We start from the raw sequence: 21,898 nt of genomic DNA, 5'->3' as shown, positions 1-21,898 counted from the left end.
TGGGGAACAACCAGGGTTTTAATTGTTTGCTTAAGTTGCATGGGTCGTCGGTTGTCCTGGTTTAAAATGGCATTGCAGGGAACTGGCATAATGTCGTCCTGAACAGTACAGTAGTCTGGCTGCTGCATTTTAGAGTGCTCTCAGGTCGGCCAGGAGGTACGGACAAGACCGGCATTTGGAGGTGTTGGCCTAATTAAGCAGGTATGGATGAGCAGAACCCAGGAGACCTTTTGTGTGCATTTACGCCCTGGTTGGGTATGTTTAGGGTCATTAGATGGAAAAGCCCACCTGGGTCTCCATCAGGCTTGGGCTGTCCTATCGGGCAACAGGGCAAGGCCCGAACCAAAAACGCAAAATGCTATTGTGGGCCAGTTTTTTTTTTGTTGGTCAAAGTGGCCCACTTTTTTGGCCCATGTGGGCCAGTTTGATAAGTTTCTTCACCATGCTGCTAGTTGTTTTAACCAGTGTTACTGAATGTATATTCTTTAAAATACATAATTTGCATCACATTTTATCAAAAACCTGTCCCGTGGGTACTACTCAAACAGTCTGTCACAAAAGGAATTGAATAGCCATTTGCCACTTTTTCATTGGTGCCTGAGACAATGTTATGCCCCCGTCTGACCCTGGTGCCTGGTGGAGTGAAAGCAAGCTTGGAGTAAACATGGATGCAGAGATTTAATTTTACAGTTGGAAATCGGCCAGAAGAGAAGCTGTGCCAATTCACCAATCTAAAACCAAAAGACAACAATGAGAATAAAAGACAACACACGCTTTATTTTCAAAATAAATAAATGTATTCATCAGGTTCTGGGTCTGTTTGCTCAGTAACAATGACATGCTGCTAACAGTAACTCTTGTCGTTGTCTGAAATCAGAACAGGCATAGTAATCATCTTAAAAGTCATTGGCAACCTTTACAAACACAGATAGAGAGAGAGGGGAGGGGAGAGGAAAGGGTAGAACATGGGAAGGGAGATAATGCCAAAATAGGTGGGAGCAGAAGGTCAGGGGGGAGGAGGCAGATGCAAGGGTGGAAGCTGGACAGAAGGGGCTAACATGATAATGCTAGAGGTGAGGGAAGAGCAACAGCAAAAGATGTTAGGGTCGGAGAGGACAGTAAAGATGATGAAAGGAAATACAAGTGTGAGAAAGAAGAAAGAGAGAGTTAGGGAAAGAGAGAAGAGTTGCTGTGTTGGCATAGCTGCCAACTTCCACAGTTCCATGTGGGTCTCTTCGAGCCAGTCCTGGTTTTTCTTTCGCACTGCATGCTGGGACGTGTAGGCCCCCGTTACAATGGGAAAACAAAACTACAAGTTCCTGCATGCAATTGGAAGCAAAGTTGGCAGCTATGTGAGTTGGATAGAGAGAGGGTGCATGGAGGTGTCATGTGAAAGAGATTGGGAGCAAAGAAAGTAAACAGAGTGAGTCTGAAGTTCCAGGGGGCAGGAGAGGAAGACAATGCAGTGTCGGAGCAAAATGGGAAGAAGGAGGGAAGCAGAACAGATTGTAATGCAAAAGATGGAAGGGAAACATTGAGAGGGTAAGAAGGAGTGGGAGGGAACTAGAGTTTCCAAAAGGACAGCAACAACATGAGAAACACATTGGAAAAACAGCTAGAGAATCGTATCAATACAGGCCCTCCCCTCCCCGGTAAACACCCCACACACACCTCATATCATGAAATATGCTACAAAACCTGGTGGAGATTAGTTAGAGCAAGAGAGTTCTTAGAAAACGTATAGAGAAAAACCACTCTCAAGTAGAATACAAATGTGCTACTTTTTCATTAGTCCGGCAGTGTGTCTTGTCTGGTTCCCGAACCTCTAAAAATGTGGGGAGAAATGGCTTGTCTCAATCCAGGCCCTTTGTATGTGCCTTGGCCCGTTCTGCAGAAAGGGGTCCAAAACTTGCCTGGATGCAATGCCCTGCAAGAGTGAGGGAGACATGGCTTATCTAGCTTCATGTGGGTTAAGGAAAAAAGACTTGTGTGGTTGTCGCCACTTTCAGGGTAACATATAAACACAGGAAGTGACGTCAGTTAAAGTCTAAAAGCCTATCCACTCTTCCCATGGGTCTCTGACATTGCTTGACCACATAATACCGTTGCACCCTTTGTCTCTCCAATGCTTTTTGAGCAGTTGAATGATCTTGGCGTTGGGGCAAAATGGCTTGTCTCTGCACTTTACCCTTTCGCCGCATGGGGGTGGGGTTATTTTTCTTGTTGAGCAGAATCCTCCAATCATTAACAGTGTGCAAGCAGAGCATTATGAGCGCATTTTTCCCTCCCACAAGTTCTGTACCACCAGTGGCGTGGATTTCCGCCCCAGTTGCCACTACAGGTTGGTGGACACGCTGGGCTGCGCGTTCCTGGAAAATATAGTGGCAGACGTTTTCTAGTCACCTGATTGGCTGTTAAGCCTAGAATGATGACCAATCCGTGTGTGTGAAATGGTTTGTATTTCAGGTTGGTCATAATGCCTGTGGATGATTTTTCAGCCTCTCAGATTGCGTTGAATTCCACTCAATATAAGATGCCCGTGGAGACCAACACCTGAATTCCAGATCTCATATCAAATGGCAAGGGGGCAGACTGGGCACCAAGCCCACCATTCCAATCCACAGTGCTGAAAACAGTTTCTCTACATACGCCTAGGTGGGATGACTTAGATGTATGTTGACCCCTTTCAGGAGAGGGGAGAGAGATGGGTTGTCTGGAAGCCAGTGCGATACACAGCAGTGGAGAAATAACTAGCCTTGGCGTTGGAAACCTAGGATTAAACGTTGGTCCCTTGATTTAGGGTGTTGCGAGGCCACCTGAGAAAAGCAAACATTGCCTAGCAGCACACAGTACAGGCACTCTCTATATGTATTGGATGTCAGCGCAGACAGGAGGACCAAAAAGCCACTCTGCTTTGGACACGATGGAGGAAGAGTAATGGTTGGCTTTCCCTCTGTCCTCCGCTATGTTTGGAGTGATACAATATCAAGTGTACTGCTGGTGCCATTAGACATGTTGAAGGCTCTATCAATCCTTCTAACCGCTATAGGCAAGCATCACAAACTTCGTTGAATCTGCTCTCCTGCTCTTGCCTTTAATGAAGTCCCAAAGTAGCAGTTTGCATTCAATGGGCCTCATTACACGTAGTGCGGTAAACTATGGTGCTATTAGCACCATGGTTCATGCTGGTAATTTACCGGTACAGCCTTGGAGGAAAGGGGAATTACCGCCCTATTCCAAGGTTGGGAAGGTGGTAATTCCGCCTTCCTCCATTGCCCTTCCCCATTCCCATTTTTGCCCCATAGGGCTCTTTGGGAATGGGGAAGGCGCTAATTACGGTACCACAAATTGCGGTACCGTAATTAGCACCCTGGTCCCTTTGCGGGTTGGTTTTTAACGCCTGCTAAAAAGCAAGCGTTAAAGTACCAACCCGCAAAGGGACCTCGTAGTAAGGCGGTAAGGGTTTACCGGTACCGGTAAACCCTTACCGCACTACGTGTAATGAGGCCCATGACTTGATTCACATGATCTGGCACCCACCACACTGTAGGTTCTGCTGCACATACTCCTATGCACCCCCCACCTTTCAGACACGTGTGCTGCTCACAGGCTGTTGTACAGCAAGCATGGCCTTGCAGAAGACCTATTTGAGGAAAACGTACTCATTGCCGGATTCTTGTCCATTAATTCTGCAGCGTTACAGTAGGTCTTCTGCGGCCAGAGTTACGGCTCTTCTACGACTATGCTGTTCATGTGTGGGTGTTTACTGTGTATGCTCTAGGATGCTCAAGGGCCGAGAAGGACTCGAGTGTATTGGGGACCCAGTGGTGTTCCTGGCTGGAGAAGGAATAAGGGTGCGCCCCCCCACCATGTGGTTGTGGAGAATGGTGGGCACTGAGTATGCTGTTGCATGTCGGGTGATCTAGGCTGGGGAGGACTTAGGTGTACACTGCCTGGTGCCTACAACAGGCAAAGAAAACTTCCTGTGGATGTGTCTGGGCAGGTCTGTCCTGACCTGGACACTTAGGTTGTATTCCTTTTGTTCCCAGTTCTTGGTGCCATTTTGTAATTGAAAATCACCCCACGAGGTTGGAGGACAGGGTGAATTACAAGCCGTAAGAGGCATAGGGCTGGACCTATGCCCCTCTCAGCCTCTTGGCTGAACACTCTACCCTGAGAGCCACCTCGTCGTAGGGCATCCTCAGGCAAGGCTGACAAAGGGAAGGCAACTGCCCCTAGCCCTGCCCCTAGTTTCAGTTTGTCTAGGTGTCCTGTTCTCTCCGGTGATGGGAGGTTTCTTGCAGGTGGGGAAAGTTCACTGTTCTCAGGTGTATGTGCTCATGCAGAGGCTAAGGTCTCTCTCTCTCTCTCTCTCCCTTTCTCTCTCTCTGTCTCTCTATCTCTCTCTCACTCCCTCCCTCTCTCTCTCTGTTTTTTTTCTCTCTCTCACGGTCATAAGGTTCAGTTTCTGTGGAGAAAGAGGACATTCTGTGTGGCAGCTCTTCTGTGTCCCTCCAACCACAGTTCCTAGGAACCTTCCTGGAATATACTTTGGCAGCCGCTCTGTGGAAGCATGCTTGCCTCTGATGGTATTGTTTGCTGGGTGTCCTCAGTAGCTTGTTATCCAGTTGTGGGACAGATGGTCAGTGCTTTGCACTGTGCTCTGGGCTGTTTATAGAATGTATGGGTTGTAAACACAGAGTATAGTTTTGTCCTTTCCTCTATGAGTTGCATAAGCTCCTCGGCTCTGGTTTTACGTCACTCCAGGGAAGACTGAGCTCTTTGAGGCCTGATTGGAGTGTGGGATTGAATAGAACAGCATCACTAGGAGTTTACTTTTCACATCATCAAATAGGACTAGGAAAATATGATCTCATTTTGCAAGCCCCAAAATGTTTTCTCTGGACACTAGTCTACAGCAAGAGTATGTTTTAAAGCTGAGCAACATGCCCAGAAAACCATAAATGCCAAATACCTTTCTTCTTCAACACCCACGTCCATCCTACACGACCCTGTTGCACTCTCAAGTACTCCTCATACAGACGGCTGGTGACATATCCCACTCGCCACGCAGGTTTTCATGGAACTCCTGATCTGGCCGCAGGAACAAGTGAAAGAAGGGACATTCCTACCAGGAATGGAGACATTCGCTCAGTTGAAATCAAGTGCTCACTGCTGGTAAGACACTTGTGCCAGGTAGGCACTATAGACACAATCTTAAATAATACACCAATTTTAGGTGTGAAGCAGACATGGCATAGCATGATCTGGTTTGCAGGTGAATACAATGCACAACCAGCCAACATTGATTGAAAGTGGCTGTGTGAAACGATTATCACCATCTAATCGGAAGACAGCTGAACATTTAGAAACTATCCCAATTTCCAAGACACATCTCCAGTGGCGATGGTCATCTGCTAGGAGCTATCTACCGAGCAAGATAACCGGGATGGCAGGTCCTTAAACCAGAGATTGCTGAGACACATTGTTGCGCTGGTTCCAACAAATGACACTTTGCTAATGTATATCTCTCGACTAGTGTACAGACACAAAATGATAAGTGATTAATGTCAGCAACATGTTGCCATTCCCTTTCATCACTGTGTCACTGCTGTAACCTGCGCTAGGCAGCACTTCAGAGAATTTGAAGGTAGATGAAGGCCATCATGGGTATGCTCCATGCCCATTTACCCAGCTAGGCTTCCTCAACAAGTGGCACCTTGACGTGTATGTACTTGCGGATACCCAACCCTAAACCTAACTCGAACCCTAACCCTACTACTGTCAGCCCCTTCCTTTTTCCAATTCCATTCTCTCTCCTGACTCGATGGGATTGAATCCGGAACTATTGAATGCGTATGGGGTCATATGTGTTGCAGGACTGTACACCGTACACAGGTGGTCAATCCTAGGAGAGCCCCTCCATGCAGACATGTGTATGACAAAAACCTGCAGTGGCGGGTACCATAGCAATTTCCTCCTTCATATCGCTGCGATTAATTTTGATGAATTCCATCTGGATTTTGACGGTGCAGGAAACCCAGCTGAAAACCACCAAAAATACCATGATACAGGGAATATCCATGCTTCTCCATATTTAGGGCTACGGCACAAGTCGAAAATATACTACAAGCTCTGTCTTAAAATGAACCTATTTGTGTATCCACTCATGTGGTCCTACCAATGGCCTGTGCATTACCAATGCTGTCAAGGTGTAAGTAGTCTGCACTATTTAACCAACAACTCAAAGAAGGATTGGGAGCTACACAAAGGCACAGAGTGAGGGAAGATAGCGAGGACCATCAGGGGGGAAACGGCAAGAGTGACAAAGATAAAGGAGGAAGATGTCAGTTGATAGACCCGCGCCATTAGCTACTGAACGCCAGATGGGGTTACCTCTACAATACACACATGGCTTACCATACCAATATGCAATGCGGAAGAAGAGAGGCTTGGGAAAAAGCGATAGACAGAGCAGGCATGAGAAATTGGAGAGGAGAAAGTAAGAATTGCAGAGAAGAAAGAAACTGAGGGGAAATAAGTGCTGAGACGCAACGGAAAGCAGAACCCGAGAAATGATGTGAGGAGAAGCAGAGCCAACATGGCAGAGAAAAGCAGGAAGAGAGAAGGAGAGGAAGCCAGAGAGGGACAATATTAAATTGAGAAAAGATTAAAAAAATAAAGTCTCTGTACAGTAGCACCAGCATTGCCCATTGGACAGATAGCATCATATGTTACTAATATATATAATGGGTTTGCTCGATTCTCAGGGACTGAGCAGATATTAGGGACAGATGGAGAGATAACCAATAAGAACATGGAGGAATGAGACGTATGTGTTAAACCAACTCTATGTCCCATTGTTTCAATCCTATCTAGGAACCATGAATATAATGATTAAAGGAAACGCCTTGTAAATCATATCCATCAGAATGATGCTGGAACTCGATACAGCCACTGAGCCATCAGGCTCAACTGAAGAGGCAACACTCATCATTGCAAATAAAAGCAAAAGACCACACGATATCTCCTCGCCTGGCACTCTCCCGCCCACTAGCCTCTTAGTAAGCACTGAATTCTACGCAACAATTGGTTCAGATGCTAGTTATATATGTTGTTCAGAGAGATGCTGTGCCTGAGGTGTGCAGAATTACAGGATATAATTACAGTCCACAGTACCAATATGCAGCTCATTCTACACTTTGACATTTAGCCATATGACTTGTGTGGCCTGCTTCGTCTCACTAAGGTCAGGAAATATTTACGAGTTCATGAGCGAGGTCTCTCTTGTCTGATACAATTTACAAATCTCTGATATTACATACAAATCTCTGATATGGCATACAAGTGATAGGTGACACAATGTCGGTGCCTTTTGCTGTACAAGCACTCTGCTCCAGGCCTTGCTGCAGAGTCTGGCCTGTCATATATGTTATTCCCTCAGATGTGCGAAGACTTGGATACTCAGCTTAGCTTAAAACATAAGGCTTCACGCCCAGGATTTACACCTACATGTGGCACCCTTTGATATGGGCCAAGAATGACTAAAAAAGGGCTTCACTTGTGCAGATACTGAAGTGCGAGCGCGGGGGAAGCTTAGAGCCTATGAACTATGCTCATGTACCTCCCAAATCACTGATATGGCATACAAATAAATACCCTCTGACAATTACAGGAATTATCCAAAAAAAGAAAGAATTCTTGGGACCAAGAGGTAGGTTTAAGAAGTGCTTTTCTAATGAGCGTGGGTTACTGTCCGCAGAGCTCAAGACTTTAAGGATGCATTCGATCAGCTTCAAGACCCTCTGGATTGTCCACAAGGCTTTCTGGGGCCTGGGACCCACCTATCTTCAATGATGCCTACCTAAATACTGTCCTTCCTGAGTTCTCCGCTCATCTTCCTCCAACCTTCTGCAAGTGAGCCAATTCTCCAAGCAGAGATTTGGAGGGAGATCTCTATCCTCTGCAGGGGCCTCCCTCTAGAATAGCCTCCCTGCCACCGTCCGTCTTTAGCCGGATCTCCTTAAGTTCGGAAACTCCTCAAGACATTCCTCTTCTTCTCTTCCTTCTCTCTCCCTCTACCTTGCTAACCTCTCTCTCCACCCTACCCCTCTCTCCCTCCTTGTCCGCACAGCCTGTTGACTGGCCGCCTGGTGTACCTCAGAGTTTCATAGGTCCCTGGCACCCTCGCCAGTCCACTCGCATTTGCCTCCGGCCCTTGCACTTGCGTCATCGTTACTGCACTTGGTCAATGACCCATGAGAGTGGCATCTCTCAGCACTTACCCCAGCTTCTGACTGGGTGCACTCTGTACCGTCACACCTCCTCTCCCAGTACTTGCTGCCCTCCCCTGCACCTGTCTGAGCTCTTGCACGATTTGAATGTACCATGCCTTGAAGATCGTCTTTCTGTTTTTCCCTTGTCTCCCCTCCTTGCATGGTTGCGCCTCGAAACACTTGTGTATAGACGCATTACACGAACAATAAATAAATAAATACATGTTTACTGCCCATTGATCAGTGTTGCAACTGAGCACGTGACTGAAATCCTGGTCTTTAAAATTCTGATTGGCGGTGTAGGCCAGGCCATGAAGGTTGCAGACAACTTCCATGTCCCACCAAGGGATAAAGCTGCCCTATGCCCCATGCAGACTACCTACTCTGCAACATGGATTGCCACCCATCTCGGGTGTGCTCAAGTTCCATTCTATGTGTCCAAGGCATCTCATCTGGGTGGCCTTTCAATGCATCCATTTCTTGCAAAGTAAGCCTTTCTTCCTGCACATTGGAAACCAGTTCAAGAAGTTGGAGAAGAAAGCAACCAGTGACTTCCTGGGTGGCCCAGTGGCCTGGTGAAGACACACTAGAGGAAACCAACTGGGGAATGCATAAAGACCACACAATATTGTCAGCCCTGCAGTGGATCTCTGCATTTTCAGATTGAGCCATTAATCTGTGAATATAGAAATAGTTGCCCCCCTGCCCCGGTGACCCCGCAGTTAGAAGCAATGTTCTGCCTGTTACATGTGTTAAATGAGCAGAGGAGCTACTTTAAATCTTAATTTCTTTTAGAAGATCAAACCCATGTCTGTGTGCAGTTATGGGGCTACTCAATATTTAGAGTTTTGCCCAATTTAGGACCATTTCCTTTGAAGGTTTGCATTGACCTGAGATGGTGTGTCTGCAGGAGTGTGTGGTCTAAGTTCACAGATAACCAAGAGTATGTACTGGTTTAGGATCATTGATTTTAGACTTTGAGCTACTACATACATCAGAATAGACCATCAGAGCACCTGCACCTCCCACCTTCTGCACGAGTGACTCTACCCAGCCCCTCAATGGCACGCTAGCCTGGCAAATTCAAAAACTCTATACAGAAACATTTTAAAACCAGTGTGCCGGCTGAAGACAGGTAAGGAACTCACTGAAAAGGGAATTAATACAAATGGTCAGGCTACCCTGGAATACATGGCAGTGCCCTTAACAAAGATGGCATACCTTCTGTTGAATACCAGGACGTGTGTCAACCTATCCAATCACTTATGAGCTTTCTTTTGGGGTACATTCATGGTTATTTGATAATCTATAGCTGGAGGTATTTGTTTTCAAACCAGCTGAAACCTAGGCCACAGAGTTTGCAATTCCACCACAAACAGTGATGGAGTCCTTCTGCGGCACTATTGTTTTCTTTTGAGGCTTGGGCTTGGTGGGTCAAAATTATGGCTAATTCCATACTAAAACATGAATCTTCTAAAGATATGGAACATATTGAGGAAATACATCATAGAAGTTTACTCTTAAATACCAAAAAATAAAAACACATTAAAAGTTTCTCCTAAAACAGTTACATTTGTCCAGAACCCCTTTTTCCACGATCTTCAAATTTGACAGTAAAGTTATTGGTCCAGCAGAGCAGGGCCTGGGGTGCCTGCGTATTGCACAGAAGCCCTGGAAACGTAAATACAAATGTACAGTTTCTGAACTGGATAAACTGTGTGTGGGCCGTTGTTGCACCTTTATCACCCCCCTCCCCCCTGCGCCCACCATCCCGAGGTGCAAAGCAGCAGATCTCCAGGCCATGTGCTTCAGTTGCATCTAGCGTGTGCAGGCTTTGGAGTAGCAAGCACTTCTCTGGGAGTAGAGGGAAGTGGTCGATCAAGGGCCTCTCTTCCATTCCCCATCATGTTTTGGGAGCTTAGTTCCGCGTTATGCGTTCACGTGGCACGCGGCAGATAAAGGTCAGATCACAGAACATTGGCTGTCCAGCTTGTCTATCAAAGCTCAGTGTACACAGTCCTCCCAATAGAGGGTACTTCACATGATATCAGTGCTCCTCCTGGCTGATTCAGGTGGGAAACTGCCTTGCATGGGACCATTGCCAGAGGTGTCCACTATTCCAATGCTAGCCATAATTTGCAGTCTCGAACACAACTGCAAACTCTTTAATTTGAAAAGCACATCCCGCCTCCTACTCCTCCTGAAGGCGTAACTGCAACCACAGAAGGAGAAAACAGCACTCCAGGAGGAACTGCACCATTGCAAGATGCTTCCAAACAGCTGGAGACAGAACGTCCGGTGGGGCCCTTGAGCATGTCCTGTTTCTCGGCAGAGCCAATGAGGTGTTCCAAGAGTGGAGCGAAAGGTAACCTCCATTTAAGGACACAGAAAAAGGAAAACAGTGGCACCCCCTGTAAAATAGGCATTTAGATGGATGGCAAAGGAGCCCAACCCATCAGCTCGTGTGGCACAAAATAAATAGCATTCAATTAATAAACACATCATCAATAAATATTATAAAATAATTGGTCAAGGAGGGGCAATTTCACTGGGCATATCAGTGTTTGGTTTAACATCACATGTCAAATGAATGAGAAGGAAAGTAACGTTATTGGCTAGTTAACTCTGTACATTCAGAAGCCCTCGATCTCATAAGGTTAGTTATCCCTACTGTTTCATCCCCTCTACTCCCTGCAACAGATGCTTGTTCAATTGCAAGGCTTCCATTTAATTAGATGATTCTACTTGTTGAGCAGTGGGGGGAGGTGAGGGTGGGATGGTCAGACTGCATGCCCTAGGAAAAAAGGACCCCTCGTGTGGGATTTGGAATGTTCCAGGCACTGCTGGTCCAATGCTTAGAGGCTGCTTGTTAAGATAGCTTGCACGTAAACATAGTCCCCCCTCTGGCAGAGTTTTAGAACCCTTTGATATGGCAGTAGGCCTCAAGGCTGGAGAACAGAATGTAGAGAAACCAAAGGCCAACAAATAGGAGTGAGGTCAGAATCTTGGCGGTTCTGGATCCTCCAAGCTCCCCTCCTATGCTCGGCCTGCGGCGATACATCAGCACACTGATGCAGACAAATGCAAAGATGGTGAATAATGTGACGGAGAAGGCCAGGGATCCGGGCTCCACCAGGAAATCTTTTCCCTGAACAGCCCAGTAAATAGCTGCCACAGACCACGCCACGCCGATTCCCAGGAACACGTTGACGGCGTTGCTTCCCGTCACGTTGCCAATGCATGCGTCCGCATACTGATCCTGCATCGCTGCCACCTTACTCGCGAAGGTATCTGAAACATAAGGATAGCTCATCAAAAAACACTCTCATGTGAAGGTATAAAAATGAGACTAGTGCACTCCGAGAGTACAAGCTGGTCTGACTCACTGGACATGCATGTAGCTCTCTTAAATTCAATAACAGTCCTAGTCAAAACTCATTCCTTCTTTTTCCTTAATCCTACTAGGAACAATAAAACAATGTCCCATTATACTCATGGAAAAATCCACACAAAAGACATCTGTTCGGGACTTAAAATGGCGACCAATAAAAATGATTCAAAACGTGCTTACACAGACATATACATAGACACATGCATATAAATAGACTATCTTAAAGCAAATCATTTGGAAAAAGCAGGCTTTTGGGATGGCGGGCAATTGCCTGTAAAGGTTGTTCAGATCGGGCACACAGAGAATACTTTCCCTCCCATATAGTCTCTCTTGCCACCTTCCATAGAGAGTCTCCTGCTCACTGCATCCACTGACCCAGATGTTTTCTTACCTGACCTTTAGAAGACCTGTAGTCAAAGAGGAGATGGTATGTTATGGCAGATTAAAAGATGTTATATGGCGTGCTGGACTTTGGGGAGCAAGATGTTCTGATGTTGTCTGGTTGAATAGCGAGTGAATTAAACATAACAGAATACAAGGTGTGTGAAAGGATAGTTAATTTTCTAATTGAAGTGGAAACCTTTTTGACCGTTCCCTAAATTGTGGCAAAGGATGTTCATGTCTGGAAGACAGAAGGAAGCCATTCGAAATGTTAGCATCCTTTACTGTGAAGGTTTGTCCTCCGGCCTTGCTTAGGTTTAAACCTTAGCGCTACCAACCTGGCAACTGTACAATATCAGCAAATCCTGACAGGGATATGGTGATTACATTTTGTTTTACATCACACCGTTTTTTTAAGTTAAACCTATTTAGGAGAATTTCCATAGAGGATTTTGTATACAAAGGAGGCTATCTTGAACGTTATGCATGCCAATACAAGCCTTGAGATGGTGCAATGAATATTGTTTGGGCAAAGTACCTGGAGTGGTGATAAAGCCATAGGGGCTCCAATATAAGGTGACGTGCAATACTCAACTTTTGAAACCACAATGGCCTTGGATATCGTGGCTAGCTGATCTTGCTGCAAAACAAGCCTGAACCACGTAATTAATTGAGGAACAGATGATGCAATTAGTGTGAGCCTTCATGTTCATCTGAGAGCCAATGACAATTCTTAGGTTTTAAATTTAGCAGGTACAAAAGGCCGCTTCCTGGCCATTTTCACACAAGGCTGACATGGATACACCCACACCAGACAGCTAGTAAACACCCCTGTCACAGCTGAGTACTGCTTACCAAGCTGACACTGTTGTGATATCAAATTACTGTGGCTGCATAATTGTTTTACTCTAGTAGCCACTGTGCCATAGCCAGGCATGGCTTATATTCATAGTTTAACATGCCCCCAGGCTGACTAGGGGACACAGTTATTATAATTTGAGTGAGAGGCACAGCTAAGTAACCTCTGCCTGCTCTAACTTTGTGCTCCAGCTATCAGGAATGGGCATGTGATTTTTGAACCGGTGTAGAGGAGGAGCCAAGTACCCCCACCTCTACTACCTCACCCATATTGCCTTTATGTTGGGAGCCTGGATGAGAAAACCGTGCGGTACCAGTAAAAATACCGATACCCACGAAAATCCTGGAGGCAAGGTTCCCATTGAGGAAATCGTACCTGATAATATGATGGTAGTTTGAATGAAATCCATGAAGAAGCAGAGCAAATGAATGACCAAGACGAATGGTGACGTCACACAGAGCTGAGCTGACGTACATGGAAAGGATGCAGAGACTGGAAAATGCAGATAGTCTATAAAGCATCAGGAAAATATCAAGGATAAGTGACATCTTGGGATCAAGGTGTAGAAGCTTATGCCACAGAACTGGTAGAGATATCAAGTCAGTTCACACGTGCACAGCTGCAAAAGAAACGCAAGCAGATTAAGTAATCCTGAGGCTAGCTTTATAGTGAATAGATCGCGGCATCCACCAACATATATACATATATGCATAAAGAGTAAAGGACGGGTGTATCCACTACATATTATAGCAGTGCTGGAATTTAGAGAGAAGGCCTCATTTCTAGTGTGTCACAGTAAGAAAACAAATGAATCATCAAGTGAATCTCGGAAAGGCGAGGTTGGAGGAGCAATGAAGCCAAGCCAAGGTTTTATCAGGCTGAAGTTAACTAACATTGGATACAAATCATGGAAAAGAAGAAAATTACTGTTCAAAGGACATTGACAAACCAAGAAGACGTCAGAAGGTTATTAAAAAAATAGTATGTTAAAGACAGTGAAAGCTCTAAATCATGGTCTTCAGTCATGTGGAAGGAATAAGTTGGACGAGCAAGATGCTCACACCTACGCATGAGGGCAGAGCATGCCTTCACTCCCCTGATTCTCCACAGTACAGAACAAACTCAAGGGTGAGCTTCAAAGCCTAATTGACTATGCTGCCCACTGAGGTGATGATAGATTGATATGCTAATTGGTGGGAATCTGGGGTTAAGACGAGCTCCCCAGCACCTGGAAAGCCAGCCTGCGTGCTGCTAACGTAGGTGGAAAAGTACTGATGAAGGTTAGAGTGCCAACCAATTGTAGGGGACCGCGTGATTAAAGGGTCCTATAGTTGTGCAGCCAATGGGACGTTGTATATTTAGTGACGTTCATAAGTGGTCATTTTAGAGGGAGGTCTCAGTTGCCTCACCTGATGATAAGTAGCCAATCACATATTCACACTTTTTAGGTTTACTATGGATCATATATTTAGATGTTCATTAAGAGCCTATCACAGTTAATTGTAGGTTTTTGTAGTTTGCCATGTAGGATGACATTGGTAGTAACGTAGGTCAGTGTCAATGATGACGAGTTTTTGATATATGAGCTCCTTTTTTGACAAAATTAGTTGAGTAAGAGGATCGAGTGAATTTGTTGATGTTCGTTACTCCCTGTTTTAGACAATTGAAAATAAAACAGTTATCCTTTTTTGCCAACTACCTGAGTCGTTTTGATTATTTATGTATGAATAAAATCTTCATCCCCATCCATCTCCAGGGTATCGCCACTTATCTTAAAGGACTGAGGTTATTCAGTTCTCTGGTCTGTCACCACAGTAGGACTGTGTTATCACATTCCTGCCACACTTCGAGATGGGCCCGGTGACAGAAATGAGATCACATCACGTGGACGTTCCAGAAGGGAAGAATGTAGATAATGGAATGTGGACTGGGAGGAAGGAGGACGGTTGAGAAGTAGAAGGCGGTCCAGTAGGGATGTTGCAATTTAGGAGAAGACATTGGGCCTCATAAGTGTGCCGGTCCCAAAATAACGGTGCCGGTAAGCTTACCGTTGTTTCTGGTCCGGCACACTACAACTCTGCCTGCCGGGCGGGATAGCACCCGCCCCCTGAGTTTTCACAGGAGCACTGGCACTGTTATCAATGGTGCTGGTGCTCCCGTGTCCCCATTCCCACAGAGTCCTATGGGGCTCTATGGGAATAGGGACTAATGACTAATGACATTTCTGGCGCCTGACTTCCTAACCGGCAGACTTAGAATAGCCGGGAAGTCAGGTGCCAGTAATCTTAACGGATATAGCAGCAACCCGCCGGTAGCACTTGCAGGGTTACCACCAGGCCCGTAATAAGGCCCATTATCTTGTATATTCAATAAAAGATGTCAACTCACTGTTGAATCTGCCAAGCCGATCTTAAAAGCTAGCCTTGAGTCACTGGAGCAGCAATGACCAGCATCCACGTGTGCAGGAAGGTCTACAACACTGGAGGTTCAGCACTGATCAAGCAATGTGGATCGTGCAGTGCTGGATCTTGCACCAGGACTGCGCAGCCAGGGTAGTGCAGGGTAGTGCAGAGGACTGGTCTGACTATAAGGTGCTTGAGGTGGCTGCGATGGGGACTGCATTGTCTAGGGCCCTTGAAGAGCAAGTATTTCCTTATCGTTTGGGGCTTGTGCTAAGCCGCGTGTCGCTCTCTGCGTGAAAGGGGAACTCTTGCACAGAGCGTCACACGCTCCTTGTCTACCAACCGCTTGGATGCCAAAAAAAAGACATTGCCCCCTTGAGCCGCAGCAGGTGGAATGCTGGAAGGCTCACTGCCTAGCCAACACTTGGATGCCGCAACCAAGGCAGGGCAGCCGTCAACCACAGTAGATGGAAGGCGCACATGACAAAGGTGCACTTTTAAGGCAAGAAAGTTGCTGAAGTACAGAAGGGTTGCAGGCAGGCATTAATAATCCCACTAGAAATGGATACTAAGCATGACAAAAGTTCCCTGGCCCCTATTATATCTGCCTACGCCGAGGGAACCCGCCATCAAATGGACAGCATGGAAAGAGGGATTTACCAAATACATCATGGCTGTGTTTGGCCCCATACACTCCAATGAGCGCAAGGATACTCTGCTATTTCATTGCCTTGGGCCGACCAGCCAGGACTGACATACTCAGAACCTGCTGAATCGAGTGAACTGGGACAATTCAAAGTGAGCATAGCAAATTAGAAAAAAAACTCTATTAAGTGTATGAAAATAAAAATTCATCACAGCTCTCAGAGCATTAGCCGTCAAGCGCTGTTTTGGACACGTTCAAGAGGAGCACATCCTAAACCAGCTGGTGATTAGGTGCTTCAATAACAAAGTGCGCGAGGAGCTTTGGAGGGAGAAGGATCCAACCCTAGATAGAGCAATAGAGGTAGCAAAAAGCACTGAGCACACAGAAAGCTGCATGAAGGAGCAAAAGATGGTGCCATCAACAAGTTGGATGCACAGATGGGTGCTGCCTCCAAGATTGGCTATGGGAGGAAATACTGTGAGCAAAGTAATAAACCGAGTAAGGAGGAAAGTATGGAAGGAAATACTGTGAGCAAAGGAATGCACACAGTAAGGAGGATAGTATGGAAGAAAATACTGTGAGCAAAGGAATACACCCAGTAAGGAGGAAAGTATGGAAGGAAATACTGTGAGCAAAGGAATACACCCAGTAAGGAGTAAAGTATGGAAGGAAATACTGTGAGCAAAGTAATACACCCAGTAAGGAGGAAAGTATGGAAGGAAATAATGTGAGCAAAAGAATACATCCAGTAAGGAGGGAAGCAAGACTGTCAAAAGGGACGTACAGTCTTGGACATCCAAGGGAGATGGAAGAGGCAGAGCTCCAAAAAGATGCTATTGTTGTGGAAGCATGGCCCACCTGGACAATGATAAGAAGTGTGTCGCAGTACACATTATATCTGGAGATTGCGGGAGCAAAGGGCACCCAGCCAGGTGCTGCAGGAATTTCAGGGATCAGTCTGCAGCAAAATGTGAAGTGACTGGTTTTTGGATTGTTGGAGGACAATGCTGAAGGAAAGGAGGTGGTGTTATCTGTGAGTGAAGTATCGGATGGTCCTTGAAGGAAGAAGCCTCATGCAGGCATTTGGCCAAATGGGGTAGTGGTGCCAATGTTGGTCGACAGTGGTGCGGATTACACATTACTCAACATAGCAAGGTGGAGAGAGAAGTTTAAGTTATGCACGCTGAAGGATCCAAGAATCAGAGCAAATGCCTATGCAGATGTTCCCATTGACGTGGGGGAGTTTGATGCTGTGTTTAAGTTTTGAGGGTGTGATGGGTCTGGGATGATGGCGCGTGGGGAGTGCTTAACCTTCCTGCAATCATTTGAGTGGAATTGTTTTGCATTGGTTTTCATGAAACAAAATAGGAGTGGCATCACAGTATCTTTTAACCTGGTTACTTTCTAGAAGTCTGTGCATTTGTGTTGCCACATCAATAGTGGCTGCTGTCATCTATGTGTTCTGATTTGATATCAAAATAATAAATTAATAAAGTATTCATTGACAACACATCGGCCTGGTTCCTGGTCTATTGGGACAGAGGGTGCTGGTGGACGTTGGCTGCGAGACGGGTTGGAGGCCTCCTTAAAAAACATTTGGGGATTGTAAGAATAAAAAGCGGTTTAATTGTGCGCCCACTCATTGCAGGGGAAAAAAGGTCCCTGACTTGCTTGTGCTGCATAATATATTGTGACAACATGTACACTTTACTTGGATCATGCAAGAGTGCAAATGTGTGTATGTGAGCTGCAGGGAAGGTTCACAACTCACTTTAAACCCAAGCTTACTTCCAACTCGCAAGAGATTGCAATGTGTGTGATTTGCAATGGCAAATACAAAACGCAATATCCATTTTGTGCATTGCAGCCTAGCACTTTGCATTTGTGATGCCGACCATTCTGATTAGCATTGGTTTTGCAAATACTGTACATTTGGTCTCTGCATTTTTGTTCATCTATACTTTCCTGCCTTGTATGCTTGAAATTAAGGTATGTTTATTAAAATAAAGAGAAATACATGGAATAGGGGAACACAATTCCAATAGTGATTTAATTGTTTTTCAAGTTTGGAACATGATTTTGAAATAAAATCTCCTTCGGCCGAATACTTGAAGTGGTATTCATCCGTATACTAAATGTGGTAGTCAGGAACCAGGTTGCAGTGACATGTGCCCCTAAAGTTGTGGGAGGAGGTGAAAGGGCAGTTTGATCGAAATCTTTTAGGGTACCATGAGAACGACCCCCAGTCTGCAAAGCAAAGGATACCCCTTAAGCTACCCTTCAGCTGTCCAAGTCCACAGGCTATGAAAGCAGCCAGTAGACCACCAAGAACATCGAGGAAGTTCTAGGCAACAGCAGGCAGCGGACAGGAAATTCTGTACGGCAGCACTCACGCGGCTTCAGTTGAGCAAGCGTTGATATACCCTTCAGCTGTCCAAGTCCACAGGCTATGAAAGCAGCCAGTAGACCACCAAGACCATCGAGGAAGTTCTAGGCAACAGTAGGCAGCGGACAGGAAATTCTGTATGGCAGCGCTCACGCGGCTTCAGTTGAGCAAGCTTTGATATTTGAAGCTTACGAGGTGGGGCAATCGAAGAGAATTGGCTGCGGGAGTATATAGTGCTATCATGGACTTCACTGGTACCGACAGCACGAGAAGCATTGTGGATCTGCTGTGTGGCGCACGGGTTCTCCAATGAACGTCTGCAAAGCGTGGATGTGGCGCTTGACCGATACACTTGCCCCAACGGCCCTTGACGACTTTGGTGTCGGGACAAGCTTATGGTCTCTCCTCCTGCATCTCTTGGGGGTCTTCCCATTGGCTGGAGATTTCTGAGTGGGTGCAGTGTTATCCTAGCGCAGAAGCAGTATCAAATGACCACAGGCTTGAGTGCCACACAAGGGATGCAAGCTTTGTGAGAAAAAAGCAGAGACACATCAGAGCCAGATTTGCATAAGGGCACAGGCCCTCCACTTATATTTGCCAGAAGGCTACACGAATTACAATGATTTCTTCTCTTCCAGTTCATATGATTAAAACTACAATGGGGTTTAAAAGCCAAAACCCTCTCAGTCCCTGGGCCTGAGGGAAAGAAACAACTGAGGGTCTCCAGTGAGGGCCATGCCTTTCAGCAAAGGTGGAAAGGGGATGTGACCTCCACCAGAAGCCTACGAGAGAAATGCACCTGCGTTTCCAGATGTGGACCTTTTGAGGTTTTGCTGATTGGTAGAGGAGCAGCCACTGTGCCAACTGCTGCCACCCTTCTGCATGCAAAGCGGTGCACTGAAAGAATAAAAACACACCGTAGAATGCTATGGGTGCATTCTCAATGAGGCAGAGGTGGAGGACAGGTCCACCCCCCCTGAAAACAGCCTTAGCGGGTACAACATTCTTGCTGTCTCGCAGTGCCGGCATCAAGACAGCTGTGAAAATACGACATGCATATGGGTACACACGATCTGAGAGGGCACCGTCACTGGTGTGGAGCATGGGTGCCAGAAGGCTGTACAATGCCTACACAAAAGACAAATCTATTGACTATGGCAATGGGAGTCTAACTATTCCCCTTTGCAAAGCAGTCACTTTTACCAACACACGATGCCATTTGTGAAAAAGAAACAAGTCAGACAGCAGATTCTGAAAGTTAATTAATTGAGAAAAAATGTGCATGTGGTTCCAAGTTCAAAAAGTATTTATTTGCTTATCCCTCTGGCTCTTTGCGTCACTCCAAAAAGCAGAACTGTTCTACATACAGCCTCGCTGTACACGATGCCGTAAGGCATAGAATAAAGGCATTCTGTACCCACATTCCGAATCATTCCCCGCACAGCCACCCCAAGTGCACACTCCAACACTCTGCATGAGGTATCCAGAAGCCCCACCCATACCCAGTAGATTGACTCTTGTAGACAAGGCTGTCATGTTGACGTCGTTATGGCAACGGGGGGCGGGAGTAACGGGGAAGGGAAGTGACGCAGGAGGGCGCGGGGCACCGGGAAGTTCTGTTTCTGTCTGTTGGTGAATAAAGATAGACGCGTGAAGGCAACGCTCTGTGTCCGTTTAATTATTGCTGTGCAGCACTCCCTGCAACGAGCCCTGATCTAACAATGGCGACGAGGTGGGCACCACTGCAGGTAGAGCGGCCCGCGTAAGAGCGCAAGGCAGCCCGATGCCAGAATCCAGGTGAGAGCGGTGCGCGAGGAGGCGCAGGCCCGCTTAGCTGACACCAGCCATCACACGTGGCCTGGGCCGCGACTGTGAACACGAGTGAGGAGGGGCCACGCGAAGCTGCGCACGTATGCCCCACAACGGCGCAAGCCCCCTCGCCCATTAAGAAACAAAAAACAAAAAAAAAACACAGTGCACGTGTTCCCACAGAGCAAACCACGTGGGTTTTCAAGCCTAAAAGGGGAGAGGGAAATACACAGCACTCGCGTGCAACCTATGGCAAGGGACTCGACCCCATGGACACACACAAAAGCCCAAACCAGCACGCTACTGCAGAACAAGGTGGTGCAAACCCCAAGAGGGGCTGGTGAGACTGTTGATGGTGCTCGTGCCAATCTTGGCGGTCATCCAACGGGGGTGAGGAGGGACGCCACGCCCCATAAAGGGGGAAAGGCCAGAGGACCCACATCCAACGGATGGTGCTTGTGCCCCAAATGCAGCCATCACGAAGTGAGGACAATGAGGAACGCACACCGTCGGTGCGTGATGACCCCCAGACAAAATGTCGGGCCAAGATGATGGCCGAGGAGCACAAGCTCAAGGGAATGGTCCCCCAGCACCAGTGGCACCCACACCAGACCACGTGCCATATGAACTGCCAGACACCCTGGCAGCCCAGATGCCAGGTGCTTTCAATGTGACGGACACCAGCAACATGGGTCCGAGGTGGACCAAGTGGATCAGAGAATTTGACCGCTACATGGTAGCAACAGGGCCGGTAGCCGATGCCAGGCAAGTGTGCCTCCTGAAGCTAGCCGTCGGATCGTCCACAGGTGATATAATTGACGAAATGTCCCCGACCCCATAGATTCAATCGAGGACCTCAAAGATGCGCTTGCTACGTACTTCGCACTGCATACTAATGTAGACTATGAAAGACACTTATTTCACAGCACCAAACAGGCCAAAGGGAAACCATGGATGCCTATGTTATGCGACTACGCACCAAGTTAAAGCACTGCGACTTCGCGAACTACTCTAACACCGAAGCTCTGAGATCACAAATCATCTCAGGATGCGAATCCCAGGCGTTTCGCAGGAAACTGCTCCGAAAATCTCGCACGCTGGAGGAAATTCTAGCGCTAGCAAGAGTTGAAAGAGCCATTGACACCCAAGTAGAGAGCTTCGGAAACACCACCTAAGGGAAAACCTAAACAGATTACAACTGGAGAAAAGAACTGAAGAGCTCTTCTGTTATAAATGCTGGTTCGAATACCCGCACGAAGGATCATGCCCCGCAATCGGACAACGCTGCACCTCCTGTGGCGAAGAAGGACACTTCAAAGCCGTGTGCAGGCTATTCCGAGATCGAGGGAGAGACTGACCCAAGGAGAACCCTTCCTCACTCAACAACCCAACCCCCAGTACCCCGAACACCCAGAATCAACCCACAGGTGACTCGAGAGACTCAGGAGAGGACCGACAGAAAAGGAAAGACAGAAGACGGTTTGTAATGCGCACACGACCCGAGCGCAGGTCATGCCGCCATGTACGATACCTGGTGGAACAGTCCCCCACCGACTCCGACCCAAGCTCGTCAGGGAGTGATCAAAAGAAAAAGGCTTATATGTATGCCCTGGGCAACCCCACTGCAACCACGCATAGCCCAACACTCATCATCAAGCTACAAGAGAGACCAACAGAATTCCTTTTAGACACCGGAGCCACGGTCAACGTAGTAAGTGAAAAAGTATACGCTGACCTCCATTAGAGAC

The 21,898-nt window shown here is 46.8% G+C and overlaps 1 protein-coding gene across 5 annotated transcripts in view; it reads right to left on the bottom strand.

The window, feature by feature from the left end:
- Positions 1 to 757: 757 nt before the first annotated feature.
- LOC138566730 (sodium/calcium exchanger 2-like) overlaps positions 758 to 21,898 on the bottom strand; it is a 1,535,489-nt gene continuing 1,514,348 nt past the window's right edge. For all 5 annotated transcript variants that reach the window (XM_069644348.1, XM_069644345.1, XM_069644344.1 and 2 more), the window contains one exon: positions 758 to 11,567. In XM_069644348.1, the coding sequence (XP_069500449.1) occupies positions 11,191 to 11,567 (377 nt within the window). In that variant the 3' untranslated portion in view covers positions 758 to 11,190. The remainder of the gene's footprint in view (positions 11,568 to 21,898) is intronic.

The sequence above is a fragment of the Ambystoma mexicanum genome, chromosome 2p (assembly GCF_040938575.1).
Source record: "Ambystoma mexicanum isolate Mex_15411 chromosome 2p, UKY_AmexF1_1, whole genome shotgun sequence".
Taxonomy (NCBI): Eukaryota; Metazoa; Chordata; class Amphibia; order Caudata; family Ambystomatidae; genus Ambystoma; species Ambystoma mexicanum.
This window is presented reverse-complemented; position numbering and strand designations above follow the sequence as displayed.